General features: G+C 51.7%; 1 protein-coding gene across 3 annotated transcripts; it reads right to left on the minus strand.

The window, feature by feature from the left end:
• Positions 1-1107: 1107 nt before the first annotated feature.
• APH1A (aph-1 homolog A, gamma-secretase subunit) lies at positions 1108-22070 on the minus strand. Of its 3 annotated transcripts, none has more exons than XM_072114946.1 (7): positions 21845-22070; positions 19205-19375; positions 17760-17833; positions 17550-17672; positions 5819-5946; positions 5610-5733; positions 1108-2069 (listed from the first exon to the last, which is right to left on the minus strand). In XM_072114946.1, the coding sequence occupies exons 1-7, from the start codon at positions 21955-21957 to the stop codon at positions 2047-2049; spliced, it is 756 nt and encodes a 251-aa protein (XP_071971047.1). In that variant the 5' UTR covers positions 21958-22070; the 3' UTR covers positions 1108-2046. The 3 variants fall into 3 exon arrangements, with proteins under 3 accessions (XP_071971047.1, XP_071971046.1, XP_071971048.1); XM_072114945.1 differs by having other exon boundaries at positions 1108-2814; XM_072114947.1 differs by having other exon boundaries at positions 1108-2767; positions 21845-22067.
• Between the last annotated feature and the right edge of the window lie 3134 nt (positions 22071-25204).

Consider the following 25204-nt stretch of genomic DNA (forward strand, 5'->3'; position numbering starts at 1 on the left):
AAGTTGAATTTGTATGTAAGTCGGAATTGTATACTTTATAATTGTAGCCCCAGCCAGAATTTTTTTTGGTCTCTGTGACAATTGGATTTAAAAAATGTTGGATTGTCATAAGAACCAAACAAGCTTCATTACAGACGCCTTTTATAACTCCTACTGATGATTATTGTAGCCTAGGACTAAAGTACAGTAAGTTACCAACATCCAGAGGTCTGTTTGTAACTAGGGGTCGTCTGTAAGTCGGGTGTTCTTAAGTGGGGGACTCTGGGAGGAGCGGCATATTTTTATGGGGGACTCTCTTAGCGCAAGTCTGTTCCTCTGCCGAAGGTTTATAGATGGATGCGGTCTTCATCTGGGCTGGAGGTGAAGAATCAGTAAGAGAATTTCTCAGAGAGATGGAAAATGATTTGCATCCAGAAGTCACCCAACCCCGCCCCCCTCCCCTCCCCTCCCTCCCCGTTGTCATCAGTCCCTGTCCACCTACCAGTATGTTTTGGAGTGTGGGAGGAAACAGGAGGACCCGGAGGAAACCCACGCAAACACGGAGAGAACATACAAACTCTTTGCAGATGTTGACACAACAACTGGGGGATGGTGCAGCGAATGATTACTTCTGCCTGTCAGGGACGACTATAATTACATCCTTCCCAGGAGCAGTGCAAGAGGAGAAGCGCCGAACCAGGCACAGGAGCGACAGAGCCTCATTATCCTGAATGTTATAATTGTGTTTTTCAGCAAAACCACTCAGCTCAGGCATTAAACAAGATATGTTTCTGCATCAGTGTAGCTACAACAGTATGAAGGTATGTTTGATTCATACGGCATGAAACTAAATGGTAGGTTTCCTCTAAGCAGATGCCCAGGGTGGAGAGACGCTGGATATCTCCACTAGATACACTACTTCCTAAAGGTAGAAATCATGGAAAGGAATAATTTGCATTCATGTCCCTTCTGTAGTGTAAGTGGACATTTTGGTAATTTTTGTTTTTATCTTGCTGCTACTTTTATCAGGTTACACACAGAACTTTCATTTTACTTTGCGACCACCCACACGCCGCGACCACTACAGATAGAAGCCTTTATATGTCTGTTATATAGTAACCAACATAATCAAGAAAAAAAAACCTTGTCTTTATTGGAGAACTGTATTGCAGGACTGTAGAAACAGTAGTGATCACTTTGTACATGTTCATTCGCTGCCGACAGGACGAGGCCGGAGACCCTGCAATGCATAGTCAGATAATGGCTGCCGAAAACTGCAAACAAAAATTCTTTGGATTTTCTCAAAGATTTAAAAAAAAAAAAAAAAAACACATATAGATCCCACAACACCTAAGTGACAGCTTGGGGTGAGCCCATGTAGCCTGTAATACACTTACAGCTGGGGAGGGTTGTCCAATCAGACCAAGTTATGTCCAGATGCACCATAAGCGTGGGTGGGGCTTATAGAAGGTTCTGCCCCTGCTGAACCACGACAGTGAAAGTGCATCTCTCCCTCTGGATACCTTGTAATATGGGCCCTGCAGAGCCCACAAATATATCCCCATCTTAAAGGGATACTCCACTTTATGTGACAGTGAAGATAACTTATCCTTACTGTGTTTGCCCCACAAAGTAGGTAGCAAATCCGAGAGGCGGAGTCTATCCTATCCAGCACCAATTGCCAATTTATAGACCTCCCCAAAATAAACTCTTCACCTCTATAAATCCTTTACTTCACTTGTACCAAGTTTGGATGGAGTAGATTTTCTTCTCTGCTCCCCATCTGAAGATAGAAGCAGTGCATTGTGGGTGATCAGGTGACCAGCACACGGTACGGAGCTCAGCTTGATTGGTCACCTGACTAACAGAACAGGACGGATCTAAACATCTCTTACTAAGCACACGTAGCTTCGGAGAAAACATAAAATTACTGGGGGGAAAAAAAAACTAAAAAAAAAAAAAAACGACAACACAAAATTGGCACAAAACAGTAAAGCAAATTATGTTCCGGATTATTTTCACATGTTATACTGATCTTTTGGCAGGAATGTAGAGACACCCGCTGGGCTACATGGGTGGCTGTCTATACGCTGGGAAAAAAGAAAAAAAAAAATTCGACATGTACCAAGTTACTAAAATAAAAATTAACTTGTGGCCGTGGCACCACGATACCCCCCCCCCCCCCGACACATCTCTGAGGTTTTCGGTAAGTCCTGTTAATAGGTCAGTGCGGACAGATCATCCTGCGGTAAGATGAGTGTTATAGTCGTTACATCCCCGACACAGAAAAAACAAAAAAATTTCAAAAAGTTTTGCAAAAAAAATTCTCCCCCCAAAGGTCCAACAGTCCTTATTCATTAAGTGAAGTCCCAATCCGATCAAATCGTTGATGAAAAAATGATGAAAAAAAAAAAAAAAAAAAAAACAACCGAAAAAGCCGTAGACCGGTTGAGGATCCCAGTAGGTGTGGCCAGCGGGTGGGCGGGGCCGCTGACCAGTTTGACTGTTCTTACAGGTTTCTTCATTTTTCGAGATATATATGATGAGCAATTCCAGATTGCCCCCACAGCCTGAGTAGGCCCAGAGCCGGCACACAGGACGGAAGGAGCTGGAGGCCCGGGAACCTAAGGACGAGGAACGGGTCCGTCGTAACGTCTGGGGATGAGGAGCGGATGGGGGGGCGGGAGGAATAGAAAAGAGGGGGCCGGCTTCTGGGAGAGAGGAGGAGCACTTGTATGGTGGGTGGCTGCACGGCAGCTGAGCGGGGGCCTCAGTCCTCATTGGGCACCTGAAGAGCAGAATAGACCATAACCTGGTTACTCTCTTGCCGATCGCCTGCAGAAACAAAACGGTTTCTGTTTTACCTATTCAGCCGTAAGCGGCTCGGGGGGGGCAGGCTTATCCTGCAAGGCTACAGGGAACCCGTCAGCAGGTGTGGCAGGGCGACGCTGCACACGGCGCGAGGTATTGTCCCCAAAGAGGTGCCCCATCAAACTGCTGTGTATTGTGTTAGTAGCAGCAGGACTGTGAAATACAGGTTTATATTCCTGGATTGTAGTGTCCCAACACTGCTGTGCTCTGAGCTCTCTGTATGGAATTGCTCCACAACCAGAAGTATTGAACCAGCTCTTACTTACAGCAGAATGGAGGGACTGTGGGCTGAATTTTAGTGTTCTAACACTGCTGTGCTCTGAGCTATCTGTATGGAAATGCTCCACAACCTCTGAAAAGGCTTCTGGTTAAATACTAAAGCACAGTACCTCTGCTTCAGTATTCAACCAGAAGCCTTATCACAGTTCTTACTCAGAGCAAATGGGAGGGACTGGGCACTGTTCGTGACAGAGAGCTAAGAGCACAGCAGTGTGAGGACACTTCCCTTCCTCACAGAGCACTTTTCCAGGCAATAACCCTGGAATATAAACGCTGTAGAAGGCTTCTTGTTGAACACTGCAGCATTTATTCCAAAGGAACTTAGTGCACAGAGCTAAAAGCACAGCAGTGTCGGGACACTTACCCTAAAATACTGCTAAATAAATTCACTTTTTCACACTGATGCTGCTGGCGGGAATGTGAAAATTGGATATATATTCCAGGATTGTATCTGTGCTTTGGCAGTGTCCCGACACTGCTGTGTTCTTAGCTCTGAGCATTAAGCTGCTCCACAGCCCCTATCCTGTGAATCCCTGCAGTACTAAGCAACAAGCCTGGTAAAGTTTCTATCAGAGCAGAGGGAAGGGGCGTTGGAGCTGTTCTATGCAGAGAGCACAGCAGTGTCAGGACACTATAGTCAGTGCCATAACCCAGATACAATCATGGAATATAAATCCATTTTTCACATTCCGCTAACAGCAGCATCATTGTAAAAAATGGATTCATATTCCAGGATTGTAGGGGTGAGTGTCCCGACACTGCTGTGTTCTTAGCTCTGTGCATTAAGTTGCTCCATAGTCCCTACCCTTTGCATGACTGCTGCAGTACTAAGCAAGAAGCCTGGCCCAGCTTTTACTCAAAGCAGAGAAAAGGGGCATTGGAGCGGTGCTACGCAGAGAGCACAGCAGTGTCAGGACACTGACGGACCGCAGATACAACCATGGAATATAAATTTCTTGTGTCCCGACACTGCTGTGCTTTTAGCTCTGTGCATTTAGTTCCTCTACAGTCCCTCGGAATAACTGTTGCAGTGTTCAGTCCAGGATTATAGCCTGGTAAAGTGCACTGGGAGGAAGGATATGTCCTCACACTGCTGTGCTCTTGACTCTCTGTCCCCCAGTCTCTCCACTCTGCTGTGAGTAAGAGCTCTGAGAAGGTTTCTGATCAAACACTTGAAGCAGAAAGTGTGGAGTAATTCCATACAGAGAGCTCAGAGCACAGCAGTGTTAAGACATGACAAATGGTGAATATAAACCTGTATTTCACAGTTCTGCTGCTACTAACAACATACACAGAGGTATTGTTGCACAGCTCTCCAGGGACAATACATTACACTGGCCACACCTGCTCACAGATCCCTTTAAGGTGCTGGGGTGGGGGAGGATTTATAGTGACCCCCGCGCTGCCTGCAGGGTGGGGTCTTACTAGGACTCTGACATCTAGCCGGCAGCACATTTACAATGATGACAAAAAAAACATACCTCTTCCCTTTCAGGGCCTCTACTTGCTGTCAGTGAATGTGGACACTGCCTCAGTTCCACACAACAGGATCAGAAAGCTTCTATCTGACCCGAGGACTTTTCTGGGGTTAAGGAGGGGTCAGGTCATGGGTCGTCTTTGTTTCGGGATTCTGGCCTTGGGGGGTGGGGTTTAATGAAAATTCCATCATTATAAATCATTACTCATAGATCCAGGGAATCTTCTCATGTTTCTTATCCATGGTCTCCTTCCTTCTAAAATCAACTTTTATAATTATGCTAATGAGCCTATGAGGCATTTCCACAGCCCCTGCATGCTGCAGCTTCGCTGGCTGTTACACTGTGCAGGAGCACGGCCCCCTCCCACTGTGTGAGATAATATCAGGCAGAGGGAGAGGAAAAGTGCCCAGAGAGAAGGGGAGACAGGGTAACAGCCTGTGAAGCTACAGCATGGAGGGGCTGTGGTAACGCCTCCAGAGCCCATTCGCCTCATTAGCATAATTATAAAAGTTGATCTAGGAGTAACTGCCCCTGGTTTATGATAATGGATTGTGATGGTAGATTTCCTTTAAGGGTCCGGTTTTAGGGAATGGATCATCTGATTGATCTAAATGATGTGTCCTGGGTTCTGATCCGTTGTAGGTCTGGAGTCCGATCCGTTTCAAGTGTTTGGGGGTACGATTGTTTTTTTTTTTATTCTTATTGATTCTTGGTTCTAGTTCTGATTTCCAATTGGTCCGGTCTGGAGTCAGATTTCTTTTTTGTCATCTTGGACCCAGACCCTGCTGGGGCACTGTGCATTCACTGCCAGCAAGCAGAGATACCCAAGTGGTGCAGCACTCACCACTAATTGTGATGTAGGATTTCCCTTAAAGGGGCGGGTATCCTGGCTTGTATTCCTTCGCTGCTATCTGCTGCTCTCTGTTATCAGCCACCTCGCCCTCATTACTATATGCCATAGATGTGCCTCGGTAGCCCCCACAACCCCTCCCCCGTACTCACAAGCAAGGCATTTGCGTATGTTGTGGTGGGTGCCCCCTGCGGCCAGGAAGGCCCACACCCCCATGGCCAGGGTGACGACGTATATGGGGATCAGGCTGGCCTCGTATCTGGGGTTCAGGAACGTCTGCAGGAGAGATAAAACGTTGTGAGACTACAACTCCCAGCATGCACTGCTCTACAGCTGAGGAGGTAGAGAGGCTCGGACTCACCAACCCCGAGGTAAGTAGGTGGCTGGACACCACGCACACAATGTCGATGGGTTTCCGCTTCTCACAAGCCGCAAAGAAGATGATCCCCCAGAACGTGTGCAGGAATACAATCGCCATGGTCAGGAACGCTGCCGGAAGAAGTGGCGCTCGTCAGGCATCGCAGCAGTGCCAGAAAGCAAACAATTACCCACAATACTGAGAGCAATCCCCAACATCAGCCACCAGGGGCTACTCTACCGTCTGATACAATGTAGGAATTTGGAGTCTGCTTTATTTTTGGGGTTTAAAGTGTAGAGTCCAGAGTCTGGAGGGCGGGGGGGTGTCTGTTTGGTTTCTAGAGTCTGGAGGGGGGGGGGGGGTCTGCTTGATTCTAGAGTCTGGTTGGGGGAAGAGGGGGGTGTCTGCTTGGTTTCTAGAGTCTGCTTGGGGTAGGAGGGGGTGTCTGCTTGGTTCTAGAGTCTGGTTGGGGGGAGAGACGGGGTGTCTGCTTGGTTTCTAGAGTCTGGTTGGGGAGAGGGGGGTGTCTGCTTGGTTTCTAGAGTCTGGTTGGGGGAAGAGGGGGGTGTCTGCTTGATTCTAGAGTCTGGTTGGGGGAGAAGGGGGGTGTCTGCTTGGTTTCTAGAGTCTGGTTGGGGAGAGGGGGGTGTCTGCTTGGTTTCTAGAGTCTGGTTGGGGGAAGAGGGGGGTGTCTGCTTGGTTTCTAGAGTCTGGTTGGGGGAAGAGGGGGGGTGTCTGCTTGATTCTAGAGTCTGGTTGGGGGTGTCTGCTTGGTTTCTAGAGTCTGGTTGGGGAGAGGGGGGTGTCTGCTTGGTTTCTAGAGTCTGGTTGGGGAGAGGGGGGTGTCTGCTTGGTTTCTAGAGTCTGGTTGGGGGAAGAGGGGGGTGTCTGCTTGGTTTCTAGAGTCTGGTTGGGGGAAGAGGTGGGTGTCTGCTTGGTTTCTAGAGTCTGGTTGGGGAGAGGGGGTGTCTGCTTGGTTTCTAGAGTCTGGTTGGGGGAAGAGGGGGGTGTCTGCTTGGTTTCTAGAGTCTGGTTGGGGGAAGAGGTGGGTGTCTGCTTGATTCTAGAGTCTGGTTGGAGAGGGGGGGGGGGGTCTGCTTGGTTTCTAGAGTCTGGTTGGGGAGAGGGGGGTGTCTGCTTGGTTTCTAGAGTCTGATTGGGGGAAGAGGGGAGTGTCTGCTTGGTTTCTAGAGTCTGGTTGGGGGAGAGGGGGGGGGAGGGGGTGCCTGCTTGATTCTAGAGTCTGGTTGGGGGAAAAGGGGTTGCCTGCTTGATTCTAGAGTCTGGTTGGGGGAAGAGGGGGTGTCTGCTTGATTCTAGAGTCTGGTTGGAGAGACGGGGGTGTCTGCTTGGTTTCTAGAGTCTGGTTGGGGAGAGGGGGGTGTCTGCTTGGTTTCTAGAGTCTGGTTGGGGTAAGAGGGGGGGTGTCTGCTTGATTCTAGAGTCTGGTTGGGGGAAGAGGCGGGGTGTCTGCTTGGTTTCTAGAGTCTGGTTGGGGGAAGAGGGGGGTGTCTGCTTGGTTTCTAGAGTCTGGTTGGGGGAAGAGGGGGGTGTCTGCTTGGTTTCTAGAGTCTGGTTGGGGGAAGAGGGGGTGTCTGCTTGGTTTCTAGAGTCTGGTTGGGGAGAGGGGGGTGTCTGCTTGATTCTAGAGTCTGGATGGGGGAAGAGGGGGGTGTCTGCTTGGTTTCTAAAGTCTGGTTGGGGGAAGAGGGGGGGTGTCTGCTTGGTTTCTAGAGTCTGGTTGGGGAGAGGGGGGTGTCTGCTTGATTCTAGAGTCTGGTTGGGGGAAGAGGGGGGTGTCTGCTTGGTTTCTAGAGTCTGGTTGGGGGAAGAGGGGGGTGTCTGCTTGGTTTCTAGAGTCTGGTTGGGGGAAGAGGGGGGTGTCTGCTTGGTTTCTAGAGTCTGGTTGGGGGAAGAGGGGGGTCTCTGCTTGATTCTAGAGTCTGGTTGGGGGAAGAGGGGGGTGTCTGCTTGGTTTCTAGAGTCTGGTTGGGGGAAAATGGGTTGCCTGCTTGATTCTAGAGTCTGGTTGGGGGAGAGGGGGGGGTGTCTGCTTGATTCTAGAGTCTGGTTGGAGAGACGGGGGGGGGGTGTCTGCTTGGTTTCTAGAGTCTGGTTGGGGAGAGGGGGGTGTCTGCTTGGTTTCTAGAGTCTGGTTGGGGGAAGAGGGGGGTGTCTGCTTGGTTTCTAGAGTCTGGTTGGGGGAGAGGGGGGGTGTCTGCTTGATTCTAGAGTCTGGTTGGAGAGACGGGGGGGTCTGCTTGGTTTCTAGAGTCTGGTTGGGGAGAGGGGGGTGTCTGCTTGGTTTCTAGAGTCTGGTTGGGGGAAGAGGGGGTGTCTGCTTGATTCTAGAGTCTGGTTGGGGGAAGAGGGGGGTGTCTGCTTGGTTTCTAGAGTCTGGTTGGGGGAAGAGGGGGGTGTCTGCTTGGTTTCTAGAGTCTGGTTGGGGGAAGAGGGGGGTGTCTGCTTGATTCTAGAGCCTGGTTGGGGGAAGAGGGGGGTGTCTGCTTGGTTTCTAGAGTCTGGTTGGGGGAAGAGGGGGTGTCTGCTTGGTTTCTAGAGTCTGGTTGGGGGAAGAGGGGGGTGTCTGCTTGATTCTAGAGTCTGGTTGGGGGAAGAGGCGGGGTGTCTGCTTGGTTTCTAGAGTCTGGTTGGGGAGAGGGGGGGGGTGTCTGCTTGGTTTCTAGAGTCTGGTTGGGGGAAGAGGGGGGTGTCTGCTTGGTTTCTAGAGTCTGGTTGGGGGAAGAGGGGGGTGTCTGCTTGATTCTAGAGTCTGGTTGGGGGAAGAGGGGGGTGTCTGCTTGGTTTCTAGAGTCTGGTTGGGGAGAGGGGGGTGTCTGCTTGGTTTCTAGAGTCTGGTTGGGGGAGAGGGGGGGTGTCTGCTTGATTCTAGAGTCTGGTTGGGGGAGAAGGGGGGTGTCTGCTTGGTTTCTAGAGTCTGGTTGGGGAGAGGGGGGTGTCTGCTTGGTTTCTAGAGTCTGGTTGGGGGAAGAGGGGGGTGTCTGCTTGGTTTCTAGAGTCTGGTTGGGGGAAGAGGGGGGGGTGTCTGCTTGATTCTAGAGTCTGGTTGGGGGAAGAGGGGGGGTGTCTGCTTGGTTTCTAGAGTCTGGTTGGGGGAGAGGGGGGGGGGGGTGCCTGCTTGATTCTAGAGTCTGGTTGGGGGAAAAGAGGGGGTGTCTGCTTGGTTTCTAGAGTCTGGTTGGGGGAAGAGGGGGGTGTCTGCTTGGTTTCTAGAGTCTGGTTGGGGGAAGAGGGGGGTGTCTGCTTGGTTTCTAGAGTCTGGTTGGGGGAAGAGGGGGGTGTCTGCTTGATTCTAGAGTCTGGTTGGGGGAAGAGGGGGGTGTCTGCTTGATTCTAGAGTCTGGTTGGGGGAAGAGGGGGGTGTCTGCTTGGTTTCTAGAGTCTGGTTGGGGGAGAGGGGGGGGTGCCTGCTTGATTCTAGAGTCTGGTTGGGGGGAAAGGGGGGTGTCTGCTTGATTCTAGAGTCTGGTTGGAGAGACCGGGGGGGGGGGGGTCTGCTTGGTTTCTAGAGTCTGGTTGGGGAGAGGGGGGTGTCTGCTTGGTTTCTAGAGTCTGGTTGGGGGAAGAGGGGGGTGTCTGCTTGGTTTCTAGAGTCTGGTTGGGGGAGAGGGGGGGGTGTCTGCTTGATTCTAGAGTCTGGTTGGGGGAAGAGGGGGGTGTCTGCTTGGTTTCTAGAGTCTGGTTGGGGAGAGGGGGGTGTCTGCTTGGTTTCTAGAGTCTGGTTGGGGGAGAGGGGGGGTGTCTGCTTGATTCTAGAGTCTGGTTGGGGGGAAAGGGGGGTGTCTGCTTGATTCTAGAGTCTGGTTGGAGAGACCGGGGGGGGGGGGGGTCTGCTTGGTTTCTAGAGTCTGGTTGGGGAGAGGGGGGTGTCTGCTTGGTTTCTAGAGTCTGGTTGGGGGAAGAGGGGGGTGTCTGCTTGGTTTCTAGAGTCTGGTTGGGGGAAGAGGGGGGTGTCTGCTTGATTTCTAGAGTCTGGTTGGGGGAAGAGGGGGGTGTCTGCTTGGTTTCTAGAGTCTGGTTGGGGGAGAGGGGGGGGGTGCCTGCTTGATTCTAGAGTCTGGTTGGGGGGAAAGGGGGGTGTCTGCTTGATTCTAGAGTCTGGTTGGAGAGACCGGGGGGGGGGTGTCTGCTTGGTTTCTAGAGTCTGGTTGGGGGAAGAGGGGGGTGTCTGCTTGGTTTCTAGAGTCTGGTTGGGGGAAGAGGGGGGTGTCTGCTTGGTTTCTAGAGTCTGGTTGGGGGAAGAGGGGGGGTGTCTGCTTGATTTCTAGAGTCTGGTTGGGGGAAGAGGGGGGTGTCTGCTTGGTTTCTAGAGTCTGGTTGGGGGAAGAGGGGGTGTCTGCTTGGTTTCTAGAGTCTGGTTGGGGAGAGGGGGGTGTCTGCTTGATTCTAGAGTCTGGATGGGGGAAGAGGGGGGTGTCTGCTTGGTTTCTAAAGTCTGGTTGGGGGAAGAGGGGGGGTGTCTGCTTGGTTTCTAGAGTCTGGTTGGGGAGAGGGGGGTGTCTGCTTGATTCTAGAGTCTGGTTGGGGGAAAAGGGGTTGCCTGCTTGATTCTAGAGTCTGGTTGGGGGAGAAGGGGGGGTGTCTGCTTGGTTTCTAGAGTCTGGTTGGGGGAAGAGGGGGTGTCTGCTTGATTCTAGAGTCTGGTTGGGGGAAGAGGGGGGTGTCTGCTTGGTTTCTAGAGTCTGGTTGGGGGAAGAGGGGGGTGTCTGCTTGGTTTCTAGAGTCTGGTTGGGGGAAGAGGGGGGTGTCTGCTTGGTTTCTAGAGTCTGGTTGGGGGAAGAGGGGGGTCTCTGCTTGATTCTAGAGTCTGGTTGGGGGAAGAGGGGGGTGTCTGCTTGGTTTCTAGAGTCTGGTTGGGGGAAAATGGGTTGCCTGCTTGATTCTAGAGTCTGGTTGGGGGAGAGGGGGGGGTGTCTGCTTGATTCTAGAGTCTGGTTGGAGAGACGGGGGGGGGTGTCTGCTTGGTTTCTAGAGTCTGGTTGGGGAGAGGGGGGTGTCTGCTTGGTTTCTAGAGTCTGGTTGGGGGAAGAGGGGGGTGTCTGCTTGGTTTCTAGAGTCTGGTTGGGGGAGAGGGGGGGTGTCTGCTTGATTCTAGAGTCTGGTTGGAGAGACGGGGGGGGGTCTGCTTGGTTTCTAGAGTCTGGTTGGGGAGAGGGGGGTGTCTGCTTGGTTTCTAGAGTCTGGTTGGGGGAAGAGGGGGTGTCTGCTTGATTCTAGAGTCTGGTTGGGGGAAGAGGGGGGTGTCTGCTTGGTTTCTAGAGTCTGGTTGGGGGAAGAGGGGGGTGTCTGCTTGGTTTCTAGAGTCTGGTTGGGGAAGAGGGGGGTGTCTGCTTGATTCTAGAGCCTGGTTGGGGGAAGAGGGGGGTGTCTGCTTGGTTTCTAGAGTCTGGTTGGGGGAAGAGGGGGTGTCTGCTTGGTTTCTAGAGTCTGGTTGGGGGAAGAGGAGGGTGTCTGCTTGATTCTAGAGTCTGGTTGGGGGAAGAGGCGGGGTGTCTGCTTGGTTTCTAGAGTCTGGTTGGGGAGAGGGGGGGGTGTCTGCTTGGTTTCTAGAGTCTGGTTGGGGGAAGAGGGGGGTGTCTGCTTGGTTTCTAGAGTCTGGTTGGGGGAAGAGGGGGGTGTCTGCTTGATTCTAGAGTCTGGTTGGGGGAAGAGGGGGGTGTCTGCTTGGTTTCTAGAGTCTGGTTGGGGAGAGGGGGGTGTCTGCTTGGTTTCTAGAGTCTGGTTGGGGGAGAGGGGGGGTGTCTGCTTGATTCTAGAGTCTGGTTGGGGGAGAAGGGGGGTGTCTGCTTGGTTTCTAGAGTCTGGTTGGGGAGAGGGGGGTGTCTGCTTGGTTTCTAGAGTCTGGTTGGGGGAAGAGGGGGGTGTCTGCTTGGTTTCTAGAGTCTGGTTGGGGGAAGAGGGGGGGGGTGTCTGCTTGATTCTAGAGTCTGGTTGGGGGAAGAGGGGGGGTGTCTGCTTGGTTTCTAGAGTCTGGTTGGGGGAGAGGGGGGGGGTGCCTGCTTGATTCTAGAGTCTGGTTGGGGGAAAAGAGGGGGTGTCTGCTTGGTTTCTAGAGTCTGGTTGGGGGAAGAGGGGGGTGTCTGCTTGGTTTCTAGAGTCTGGTTGGGGGAAGAGGGGGGTGTCTGCTTGATTCTAGAGTCTGGTTGGGGGAAGAGGGGGGTGTCTGCTTGATTCTAGAGTCTGGTTGGGGGAAGAGGGGGGTGTCTGCTTGGTTTCTAGAGTCTGGTTGGGGGAGAGGGGGGGGGTGCCTGCTTGATTCTAGAGTCTGGTTGGGGGGAAAGGGGGGTGTCTGCTTGATTCTAGAGTCTGGTTGGAGAGACCGGGGGGGGGGGGGGTCTGCTTGGTTTCTAGAGTCTGGTTGGGGAGAGGGGGGTGTCTGCTTGGTTTCTAGAGTCTGGTTGGGGGAAGAGGGGGGTGTCTGCTTGGTTTCTAGAGTCTGGTTGGGGGAGAGGGGGGGTGTCTGCTTGATTCTAGAGTCTGGTTGGGGGAAGAGGGGGGTGTCTGCTTGGTTTCTAGAGTCTGGTTGGGGAGAGGGGGGTGTCTGCTTGGTTTCTAGAGTCTGGTTGGGGGAGAGGGGGGGTGTCTGCTTGATTCTAGAGTCTGGTTGGGGGGAAAGGGGGGTGTCTGCTTGATTCTAGAGTCTGGTTGGAGAGACCGGGGGGGGGGGGGGGTCTGCTTGGTTTCTAGAGTCTGGTTGGGGAGAGGGGGGTGTCTGCTTGGTTTCTAGAGTCTGGTTGGGGGAAGAGGGGGGTGTCTGCTTGGTTTCTAGAGTCTGGTTGGGGGAAGAGGGGGGTGTCTGCTTGATTCTAGAGTCTGGTTGGGGGAAGAGGGGGGTGTCTGCTTGGTTTCTAGAGTCTGGTTGGGGAGAGGGGGGTGTCTGCTTGGTTTCTAGAGTCTGGTTGGGGGAGAGGGGGGGTGTCTGCTTGATTCTAGAGTCTGGTTGGGGGAGAAGGGGGGTGTCTGCTTGGTTTCTAGAGTCTGGTTGGGGAGAGGGGGGTGTCTGCTTGGTTTCTAGAGTCTGGTTGGGGGAAGAGGGGGGTGTCTGCTTGGTTTCTAGAGTCTGGTTGGGGGAAGAGGGGGGGGTGTCTGCTTGATTCTAGAGTCTGGTTGGGGGAAGAGGGGGGGTGTCTGCTTGGTTTCTAGAGTCTGGTTGGGGGAGAGGGGGGGGGGTGCCTGCTTGATTCTAGAGTCTGGTTGGGGGAAAAGAGGGGGTGTCTGCTTGGTTTCTAGAGTCTGGTTGGGGGAAGAGGGGGGTGTCTGCTTGGTTTCTAGAGTCTGGTTGGGGGAAGAGGGGGGTGTCTGCTTGGTTTCTAGAGTCTGGTTGGGGGAAGAGGGGGGTGTCTGCTTGATTCTAGAGTCTGGTTGGGGGAAGAGGGGGGTGTCTGCTTGATTCTAGAGTCTGGTTGGGGGAAGAGGGGGGTGTCTGCTTGGTTTCTAGAGTCTGGTTGGGGGAGAGGGGGGGGGTGCCTGCTTGATTCTAGAGTCTGGTTGGGGGGAAAGGGGGGTGTCTGCTTGATTCTAGAGTCTGGTTGGAGAGACCGGGGGGGGGGGGGTCTGCTTGGTTTCTAGAGTCTGGTTGGGGAGAGGGGGGTGTCTGCTTGGTTTCTAGAGTCTGGTTGGGGGAAGAGGGGGGTGTCTGCTTGGTTTCTAGAGTCTGGTTGGGGGAGAGGGGGGGGTGTCTGCTTGATTCTAGAGTCTGGTTGGGGGAAGAGGGGGGTGTCTGCTTGGTTTCTAGAGTCTGGTTGGGGAGAGGGGGGTGTCTGCTTGGTTTCTAGAGTCTGGTTGGGGGAGAGGGGGGGTGTCTGCTTGATTCTAGAGTCTGGTTGGGGGGAAAGGGGGGTGTCTGCTTGATTCTAGAGTCTGGTTGGAGAGACCGGGGGGGGGGGGGGGGGTCTGCTTGGTTTCTAGAGTCTGGTTGGGGAGAGGGGGGTGTCTGCTTGGTTTCTAGAGTCTGGTTGGGGGAAGAGGGGGGTGTCTGCTTGGTTTCTAGAGTCTGGTTGGGGGAAGAGGGGGGTGTCTGCTTGATTTCTAGAGTCTGGTTGGGGGAAGAGGGGGGTGTCTGCTTGGTTTCTAGAGTCTGGTTGGGGGAGAGGGGGGGGGTGCCTGCTTGATTCTAGAGTCTGGTTGGGGGGAAAGGGGGGTGTCTGCTTGATTCTAGAGTCTGGTTGGAGAGACCGGGGGGGGGGGTGTCTGCTTGGTTTCTAGAGTCTGGTTGGGGAGAGGGGGGTGTCTGCTTGGTTTCTAGAGTCTGGTTGGGGGAAGAGGGGGGTGTCTGCTTGGTTTCTAGAGTCTGGTTGGGGGAAGAGGGGGGGTGTCTGCTTGATTTCTAGAGTCTGGTTGGGGGAAGAGGGGGGTGTCTGCTTGGTTTCTAGAGTCTGGTTGGGGGAAGAGGGGGGTGTCTGCTTGGTTTCTAGAGTCTGGTTGGGGGAAGAGGGGGGTGTCTGCTTGGTTTCTAGAGTCTGGTTGGGGGAAGAGGGGGTGTCTGCTTGGTTTCTAGAGTCTGGTTGGGGAGAGGGGGGTGTCTGCTTGATTCTAGAGTCTGGATGGGGGAAGAGGGGGGTGTCTGCTTGGTTTCTAAAGTCTGGTTGGGGGAAGAGGGGGGGTGTCTGCTTGGTTTCTAGAGTCTGGTTGGGGAGAGGGGGGTGTCTGCTTGATTCTAGAGTCTGGTTGGGGGAAAAGGGGTTGCCTGCTTGATTCTAGAGTCTGGTTGGGGGAGAAGGGGGGGTGTCTGCTTGGTTTCTAGAGTCTGGTTGGGGGAAGAGGGGGTGTCTGCTTGGTTTCTAGAGTCTGGTTGGGGGAAGAGGGGGGTGTCTGCTTGGTTTCTAGAGTCTGGTTGGGGGAAGAGGGGGGTGTCTGCTTGGTTTCTAGAGTCTGGTTGGGGGAAGAGGGGGGTGTCTGCTTGGTTTCTAGAGTCTGGTTGGGGGAAGAGGGGGGTCTCTGCTTGATTCTAGAGTCTGGTTGGGGGAAGAGGGGGGTGTCTGCTTGGTTTCTAGAGTCTGGTTGGGGGAAAATGGGTTGCCTGCTTGATTCTAGAGTCTGGTTGGGGGAGAGGGGGGGGTGTCTGCTTGATTCTAGAGTCTGGTTGGAGAGACGGGGGGGGGGGGGTGTCTGCTTGGTTTCTAGAGTCTGGTTGGGGAGAGGGGGGTGTCTGCTTGGTTTCTAGAGTCTGGTTGGGGGAAGAGGGGGGTGTCTGCTTGGTTTCTAGAGTCTGGTTGGGGGAGAGGGGGGGTGTCTGCTTGATTCTAGAGTCTGGTTGGAGAGACGGGGGGGGTCTGCTTGGTTTCTAGAGTCTGGTTGGGGAGAGGGGGGTGTCTGCTTGGTTTCTAGAGTCTGGTTGGGGGAAGAGGGGGTGTCTGCTTGATTCTAGAGTCTGGTTGGGGGAAGAGGGGGGTGTCTGCTTGGTTTCTAGAGTCTGGTTGGGGGAAGAGGGGGGTGTCTGCTTGGTTTCTAGAGTCTGGTTGGGGGAAGAGGGGGGTGTCTGCTTGATTCTAGAGCCTGGTTGGGGGAAGAGGGGGGTGTCTGCTTGGTTTCTAGAGTCTGGTTGGGGGAAGAGGGGGTGTCTGCTTGGTTTCTAGAGTCTGGTTGGGGGAAGAGGGGGGTGTCTGCTTGATTCTAGAGTCTGGTTGGGGGAAGAGGCGGGGTGTCTGCTTGGTTTCTAGAGTCTGGTTGGGGAGAGGGGGGGGTGTCTGCTTGGTTTCTAGAGTCTGGTTGGGGGAAGAGGGGGGTGTCTGCTTGGTTTCTAGAGTCTGGTTGGGGGAAGAGGGGGGTGTCTGCTTGATTCTAGAGTCTGGTTGGGGGAAGAGGGGGGTGTCTGCTTGGTTTCTAGAGTCTGGTTGGGGAGAGGGGGGTGTCTGCTTGGTTTCTAGAGTCTGGTTGGGGGAGAGGGGGGGTGTCTGCTTGATTCTAGAGTCTGGTTGGGGGAGAAGGGGGGTGTCTGCTTGGTTTCTAGAGTCTGGTTGGGGAGAGGGGGGTGTCTGCTTGGTTTCTAGAGTCTGGTTGGGGGAAGAGGGGGGTGTCTGCTTGGTTTCTAGAGTCTGGTTGGGGGAAGAGGGGGGGGTGTCTGCTTGATTCTAGAGTCTGGTTGGGGGAAGAGGGGGGGTGTCTGCTTGGTTTCTAGAGTCTGGTTGGGGGAGAGGGGGGGGGTGCCTGCTTGATTCTAGAGTCTGGTTGGGGGAAAAGAGGGGGTGTCTGCTTGGTTTCTAGAGTCTGGTTGGGGGAAGAGGGGGGTGTCTGCTTGGTTTCTAGAGTCTGGTTGGGGGAAGAGGGGGGTGTCTGCTTGGTTTCTAGAGTCTGGTTGGGGGAAGAGGGGGGTGTCTGCTTGATTCTAGAGTCTGGTTGGGGGAAGAGGGGGGTGTCTGCTTGATTCTAGAGTCTGGTTGGGGGAAGAGGGGGGTGTCTGCTTGGTTTCTAGAGTCTGGTTGGGGGAGAGGGGGGGGTGCCTGCTTGATTCTAGAGTCTGGTTGGGGGGAAAGGGGGGTGTCTGCTTGATTCTAGAGTCTGGTTGGAGAGACCGGGGGGGGGGGGGGGGTCTGCTTGGTTTCTAGAGTCTGGTTGGGGAGAGGGGGGTGTCTGCTTGGTTTCTAGAGTCTGGTTGGGGGAAGAGGGGGGTGTCTGCTTGGTTTCTAGAGTCTGGTTGGGGGAGAGGGGGGGGTGTCTGCTTGATTCTAGAGTCTGGTTGGGGGAAGAGGGGGGTGTCTGCTTGGTTTCTAGAGTCTGGTTGGGGAGAGGGGGGTGTCTGCTTGGTTTCTAGAGTCTGGTTGGGGGAGAGGGGGGGTGTCTGCTTGATTCTAGAGTCTGGTTGGGGGGAAAGGGGGGTGTCTGCTTGATTCTAGAGTCTGGTTGGAGAGACCGGGGGGGGGGGGGGGGTGTCTGCTTGGTTTCTAGAGTCTGGTTGGGGAGAGGGGGGTGTCTGCTTGGTTTCTAGAGTCTGGTTGGGGGAAGAGGGGGGTGTCTGCTTGGTTTCTAGAGTCTGGTTGGGGGAAGAGGGGGGGTGTCTGCTTGATTTCTAGAGTCTGGTTGGGGGAAGAGGGGGGTGTCTGCTTGGTTTCTAGAGTCTGGTTGGGGGAAGAGGGGGGTGTCTGCTTGGTTTCTAGAGTCTGGTTGGGGGAGAGGGGGGGTGCCTGCTTGATTCTAGAGTCTGGTTGGGGGAAAAGGGGTTGCCTGCTTGATTCTAGAGTCTGGTTGGGGGAGAAGGGGGGGGGGTGTCTGCTTGGTTTCTAGAGTCTGGTTGGGGGAAGAGGGGGTGTCTGCTTGATTCTAGAGTCTGGTTGGAGAGACGGGGGTGTCTGCTTGGTTTCTAGAGTCTGGTTGGGGGAAGAGGGGGGTGTCTGCTTGGTTTCTAGAGTCTGGTTGGGGGAAGAGGGGGGTGTCTGCTTGGTTTCTAGAGTCTGGTTGGGGAGAGGGGGGTGTCTGCTTGGTTTCTAGAGTCTGGTTGGGGGAAGAGGCGGGGTGTCTGCTTGATTCTAGAGTCTGGTAAGGGAGGGGTCTGGTTGGGGGGAGGGTCCTGTTGGATTCTAGAAGTGATTGGGAGGGGGGGCTGTCTGGCCTGGGGAATCCGCTTAGTATAAGAGATCTGCTTAATCTTAATGTCTGGTGGGTCCTAAATAATCTTGGGGTCTGCTTATTAGTACAGTCGGGTCTAGGATTAGATCCGGGGTCTGGGGAGGCGCCTAGTAACCTCCTGACACGCAGCAGTAGGGATCAGTCCTCTTACCTGAGGTGAGGAAATAATACTGGGAATCTCCATGGACGCCCACGATGCCGGGACCCACCGCATCCGCCAGGATATTAATAACGGAGAAGACTCCGCTGATGATCCCAAACGAGAAGCCGGACACTGCGGGAAACAAGACAGGAGAGTGAGAGCAGAACCCAGAGGGGACCCCCCCCCCCCCGATCCCGTACCCCAGGGTCATGTGCTCACCGTACGCCATCTGCTGGATAGAGATGGGAGAACGGCCGTCCTCACTGATGGTGGCCAGACCCTCATCCGCCTTCCTGCGGGACAAGTCACAGCTCAGATTCTGCTTGTGTCAGAAAATGAACCTTATCCTGTCCATGCAACTGAAACTCCAGTTCTGATGGTTTGTTACAATGTATCGGTGCAGGTAGGAAGAATCAACCTGGAGCCCCTACTCGAGTGAATGATGTAGACTGGATACAACTTGTGTGTGTGTGAAAGTTGCAACAGGACTGGAATTATATTCCAGGACTGTAGCTTCTCCAAGCGCACCAGGGGTGTGTCCTCACACTGCTGTGCTCTGTGCAGCCAGTTTTAGGTATTGTACTTGGAGAAATGTGTAATCAGACCTTTGTGCTGTGTTGTTAGTAGCAGCAGGACTGTGATGTATGGATTTATATTACAGAGTTATGGCTTCTCCAAGTATCCAAGTACATAGGGGGCGTGTCCTCACACTGCTGTGCTCTGTGCAGCTAGTGTCAGGTATTGTCCCTGAAGATCTGTAGAATCATACCTGTGTGTGTGCTGTTATTAGTAGTAGCAGTAGGATTGTCATATATAGATTTATATTCCAGGATTGTAGCATTGGGGGTGTATATCCTCACACTGCTGTGCTCTTAGCTCACTGAACTGAGTTGTTCCTGAGCCAATTCCACCTGTCATGAGAGACTGTTGTAGTATATAACCAGATCCCTACTACGATTGTTAGTCAGGAAAAAGGAAGTGGGCTGAGAAGCAACTCAATGCAGAGTGCTAAGAGAACAGCAGTGTCAGGACACACGCTCAATTCACTTGCAGATCCTACAATCCTGGAATATAAATCCATATACGACAATCCTGCATCTACACGCAGCTATTATTGCACATCTCCCCAGGGACAATACCAAACACTAGCTGCTCAGAGCACAGCAGTGTGAGGACACCCTCCTAGTCTACTTGGAGATGATACAATACGGAAATATAAATCCATATGTCATAGTCCTGCTGCAGCTAACAACACAAACATAAGGTCTGATTACACATCTCTCCAGGGACAATACCTAACACGGGCTGCAGAGAGCACAGAGCACAGCAGTGTAAGGACACACCCCCTGAATATAAATCCATATTTAACAATCCTGCTGCTACTAACATACACACACGTCTGATTACACAGATCTCCAGAGACAATGCTGAAGACAAACTGCATAGTGCACAGAGAACAGCAGTGTGAGGACACACCCCCTGAGGCTACAATCCTGGCTATAAATCCATATTTAACAGTCCTGCTGCTACTAACAGCAACATACCCACATGTCTGATTACACATCTCTCCAGGGTCTCCCTGTATTAGGGGGAGGGATCTCCTTTTGTCACCTCCCACCTCATGTGATTGGTCGTTATCCCGCCCCCCGTTCCCCGATACTTACTTGAGCAGCCTGTAGTAGCCGTATCTGAAGGCTTCCTGCAGCAGCACGGACACGGCCGCCCCGAATATTAACAGTCCGTACTGGAGGCTGGAGTTACTGCGGTCACTGACCTGCACCGAGATGAACCAGATCAGAGAGGAGAACAGAACCGACACCAACCAGAAGAACGAGCTGCCGGGAGAGAGGGGAAGTGTCATACACATGTACACAACAGCCTCCTGAAATACTCTGTGCTGCCTCCCATCACAGGTCACAGCCACCCCCCTCCTCTCCTATGACGGATCTACTACCTACCTGCCCCAATACACAGAGTCACAACCCTGCGCTGAAATACTCTGTGCTGCTGTGTATATCATATCCGTCACACTAGAAGAACACCTCCTGAAATACTCTGTGCTGCTGTGTATATCATATCCATCACACTAGAAGATCACCTCCTGAAATACTCTGTGCTGCTGTGTATATCATATCCATCACACTAGAAGAACACCTCCTGAAATACTCTGTGCTGCTGTGTATATCATATCCGTCACACTAGAAGAACACCTCCTGAAATACTCTGTGCTGCTGTGTATATCATATCCGTCACACTAGGAGAACACCTCCTGAAATACTCTGTGCTGCTGTGTATATCATATCCGTCACACTAGGAGAACACCTCCTGAAATACTCTGTGCTGCTGTGTATATCATATCCATCACACTAGAAGATCACCTCCTGAAATACTCTGTGCTGCTGTGTATATCATATCCGTCACACTAGAAGATCACCTCCTGAAATACTCTGTGCTGCTGTGTATATCATATCCGTCACACTAGAAGAACACCTCCTGAAATACTCTGTGCTGCTGTGTATATCATATCCGTCACACTAGAAGAACACCTCCTGAAATACTCTGTGCTGCTGTGTATATCATATCCGTCACACCAGAAGAACACCTCCTGAAATACTCTGTGCTGCTGTGTATATCCTATCCGTCCCACCAGAAGAACACCTCCTGAAATACTCTGTGCTGCTGTGTATATCATATCCATCACACTAGAAGAACACCTCCTGAAATACTCTGTGCTGCTGTGTATATCATATCCGTCACACTAGAAGAACACCTCCTGAAATACTCTGTGCTGCTGTGTATATCATATCCATCACACCAGAAGAACACCTCCTGAAATACTCTGTGCTGCTGTGTATATCCTATCCGTCCCACCAGAAGAACACCTCCTGAAATACTCTGTGCTGCTGTGTATATCATATCCATCACACTAGAAGATCACCTCCTGAAATACTCTGTGCTGCTGTGTATATCATATCCGTCACACTAGAAGAACACCTCCTGAAATACTCTGTGCTGCTGTGTATATCATATCCATCACACTAGAAGATCACCTCCTGAAATACTCTGTGCTGCTGTGTATATCATATCCGTCCCACCAGAAGAACACCTCCTGAAATACTCTGTGCTGCTGTGTATATCATATACATCACACTAGAAGAACACCTCCTGAAATACTCTGTGCTGCTGTGTATATCATATCCGTCCCACCAGAAGAACACCTCCTGAAATACTCTGTGCTGCTGTGTATATCATATCCGTCACACTAGAAGAACACCTCCTGAAATACTCTGTGCTGCTGTGTATATCATATGCGTCACACTAGAAGAACACCTCCTGAAATACTCTGTGCTGCTGTGTATATCATATCCATCACACTAGAAGATCACCTCCTGAAATACTCTGTGCTGCTGTGTATATCATATCCGTCACACTAGAAGAACACCTCCTGAAACACTCTGTGCTGCTGTGTATATCATATCCATCACACTAGAAGAACACCTCCTGAAATACTCTGTGCTGCTGTGTATATCATATCCATCACACTAGAAGAACACCTCCTGAAATACTCTGTGCTGCTGTGTATATCATATCCGTCACACTAGAAGAACACCTCCTGAAATACTCTGTGCTGCTGTGTATATCATATCCATCACACTAGAAGAACACCTCCTGAAATACTCTGTGCTGCTGTGTATATCATATCCATCACACTAGAAGAACACCTCCTGAAATACTCTGTGCTGCTGTGTATATCATATCCGTCACACCAGAAGAACACATCCTGAAATACTCTGTGCTGCTGTGTATATCATATCCGTCACACTAGAAGAACACCTCCTGAAATACTCTGTGCTGCTGTGTATATCATATCCGTCACACTAGAAGAACACCTCCTGAAATACTCTGTGCTGCTGTGTATATCATATCCGTCACACCAGAAGAACACCTCCTGAAACACTCTGTGCTGCTGTGTATATCATATCCGTCACACCAGAAGAACACATCCTGAAATACTCTGTGCTGCTGTGGACGCTCCTCCTCCTCCCATGATAACACGGCCCGGAGCTGACATCACATGACACCAGCCCCATTACTAGGAGAAGCTGAAATACTCTGTGCTGCTGTGAACACTCCTCCCACACAGGCCGCAGCTCACATCACATGACACCAGCCCTATTACTAGGAGAAGCTGAGATACTCTGTGCTGCTGTGGACACATTTCCACTCCTCGCTTCTCTCGCACAGAGCGCTGCCCGGCCGCCTCCCTACCGCAGCCCCCTGTACACACACATGCGGTACCGTACCCGGCCACCAGGATGATGACTCTCAGTGGGTCCCCGGCGATAGTCAGGATAAACATGGACAGAGCCGGCCCGAAGGCCACAAAGGTGCAACCAAAGAAAACAGCCAGCCCCATCTTCCCGGAGCTCCACTTCCGCCACCCCCTGTACGGAGGCCGGTGGGGACCAGAACAACGGCGGCGGCGCGGTCACGTGGGGGGCGCGCCCTCCTTCCCCCCGCCGCGAGGCATGCCGGGAGATGTAGTCCTGGAGCTCGCGTAACGCATCAACATGACAGCACAAGGGGCTCATTTATTATTGTCACATGACGGAAAGTTGTTGTCACGTATAAAGGGACGTTTATCGTGAGCGTTGCGGATCCGTGTGACTGAATTATGAATCTGCGTGAATGAATTTCTAAAAATGTTTTACACATCTTACACTTTATACTGATTACTGTATCATTACTAAGGGCTCATTCACACTGGAGCCGTTTTTCTCAACATTTTTCTCGTCGCTTCCCTGAAGCCTTTCTGAACCATTGTTTTCTATGGGTGTTTTCACATTTCAGTTGTTTTCCTTTTAGCCGTTGTCCATGAAATAGAAGTTTATGGGTTTGCAAGTAAAGGAGATGAAAAGTAGAGACGCGCGGACCCCAAGTTCCCATGAGACCCTGGTGGTAGCAATGGGTCATTCGCAAACGAGCCGGCACAAAAAACGGGCACATTTGCGTGAACGATGTGAGCTGAGGGCTCATTAAACCCCGCCCCTAATTGGCTCACCACACCCCCTTTAACCCGATACAATTGGGTTAAAAATGGAGTGGTGTGTGGTGAATGACTGGCCGGCGGCTCCCTATTATATATTTATTAGGGAGACATTCAGGAGCCAGAAGAGCCGGCTCTTCTTAGTGAGCGGAACCTAATGAGCCAGATCACTAAGAGCCGGAATTCCCATCACTAGCTGGTGTATCGCCAGACCTGTGGCCAAACAGCCAATCCGGCAAATTGATGCCCCATTACATCTAGCCATTGCCTGGCTGGGGGTGCCCCCATGGCCAATCATAGCAATGGCAATACGTCCGGGGTAACATGGCTGAACTCAAACCCCAAACGGGAATGTCGGATCCACTCACTTCTAATGACAGGTCCAATTTTTTCACGGATCAGCCTGGGAAAGCCGGTGTTGTGTTTTCTAACTAATATTAACCTCTTAACGCTCCTTGCCATAGTACGGCACAGAGCTGTTAATCAACCCACGCTGCATAGACATTGGGGCTCATTTACTTACCCGTCCCATCGCATTCTGCAGATCCGTTACAGTCTGCCAGTGGCACATTATAATGAATCAAAAAACCCCACATACTGCAATAGAGTAGTACAGCAGTATATGGTAGGAACGATCAGACTGTCTAGGATTAAAGTACCAAAGAAGGTCTAAAAAAAGTAAAACAAAAATGAAACCTAAAAAAAAACCCCAAAAATTCGAATCACCCTCTTTTCCTCGGAACTGATTTAAAAATAAACTGTAAAAATCACAAACACGTTAGGTATCGCCGTGTCCCAAGATGCCCGATCTATCAAAATCTAAAATGTTTATTCCCGGTGGTGAACCACATAATGAAAAATAGTGGCCAAAAGTCTAAAAACGCCATTTTTGCATTATTTTACATGACATAAAAAAATGGAATAAAAGGTGATCGCACAATCCTCAGAATGGTAGCAATAAAAATGTCAGCTCATCTTGCAAAAAATGACGTCTTACACAGCTCCGCACAGCAAGGTATGGAAAAGTTATTGGCGTCAGAAGATGGAGAAACAAATATTTTCGTCATTTACAAAGGACCGCACTGTCGTGGGATATTCCGACGTTTTCCTTTTTGCGTTGCATTTAGAAGGGGATTGTGTCGGATTTTGGCGCTTTGGCGTCAGCTTTCATGCAAAATATATCGGGAAGGCGGGGGATGTGCCGCCGAGCGATAAGACTGATCCGGATTTAACTTTCAAATTGTGTCGCAAGACCAAGCACTTACATGCACTGGGAAGAAGAAAGTGAACTCCAGCGACACATGCAGGATATTGGGTGCACGCTCGTAGTTAATGGTCTGGACAAGTAAGTAAATGTTCCCCAATGTTTTAATTTGTGAAAATGCATAAAATTGAGCTCACAAGAAAGTGACGCAAATGCAGGGTTTTTTTTGCCAATTTTGCCACATTTGGAATTTTTTTTCCCGCTTCCCAGTACATGGAATAATAAAATAACGTCACTGAGAAGTACAATTTGTTATGCATAAATTAAAGGGCACCTACCACCCCGATTCTACCTATGAAGGTAGAAGGGGTGGTAGGTGGATGGATGGGACGTGAGGAGAGCCCTTTTTTGGGCTAATCCTCACATCCCGGGTGTGGAAAACTTTATTGCATGTATATGCTAATTTTTTTATGCGGCTACTGGGGCGTGGAGTAGCTGGACATGAGGCTACTAGTCGCGGCTACTCCACGCCACTGTAGCCACGTTACTCCGCCTAGCAGGTAATCTTGGGCTACCAGGAGCTGCGCGCCCTCGTCCGAGTCCCCCGGCTACTGCGCATGTGACCCGGACGAGGGCGTGCAGCTACCAGGAGCTGCGCACCGAAGATGACCTGGTAGGCGGAGTAACGTGCCTACTGGGGCGTGGAGTAGCCACGACTAGTAGTCTCATGTCCGGCTACTCCACACCTCAGTAGCCGCATAAAAAAATTAGCATATGCCTGCAATAAAGTTTTCTAAAAGACACCCTGGACGTGAGGATTAGCCCAAAAAAGGGCTCTCCTCACGTCCCATCCATCCACCTACCACCCCTTCTACCTTTATAGGTAGAATCGGGGTGGTAGGTTCTCTTTAAGCCCTCACACAGGTCAGTAAATGGAAAAATTAAAAAGTTAAAGGCTGCAACACAAAAGCGATAAACCTTCAGGGTATTTTGCGGACGTGTAAAAAAACCCAGAACAACAAATGCATAATGGGCATTAAAAAAAAACGGATGCGGAGACAAAACGTAGACAAAATGGAAATTATCAACAGATGCACAAACGAATACATCCTAAGGCTGCATTCACACTGCCGTATGGGGGACGCATATACGTACCAATAGCTGGCAATGGGTGCACGGCGCCAAACGGGAGCGGTACGGCGCCGCACAAGTGCGGCACCGTACCTTTTGATACCCCATGAAAAGATAGGACATTTCCTATCTTTTCTCGGAATACGGCGCCGCGCAACATGTTCCTCTAGCGCTGCTCACCCCCTCCTCGTCTCCCTACGGTACGGCGGGCACACGTCATTGTGAATGTGGCCTAATTTATACTAATTATAGTATTTTTGGTTACCTAATACTAATCATAGT

This window comes from Engystomops pustulosus, chromosome 7 (genome assembly GCF_040894005.1).
Source record: "Engystomops pustulosus chromosome 7, aEngPut4.maternal, whole genome shotgun sequence".
Lineage (NCBI taxonomy): Eukaryota > Metazoa > Chordata > Amphibia > Anura > Leptodactylidae > Engystomops > Engystomops pustulosus.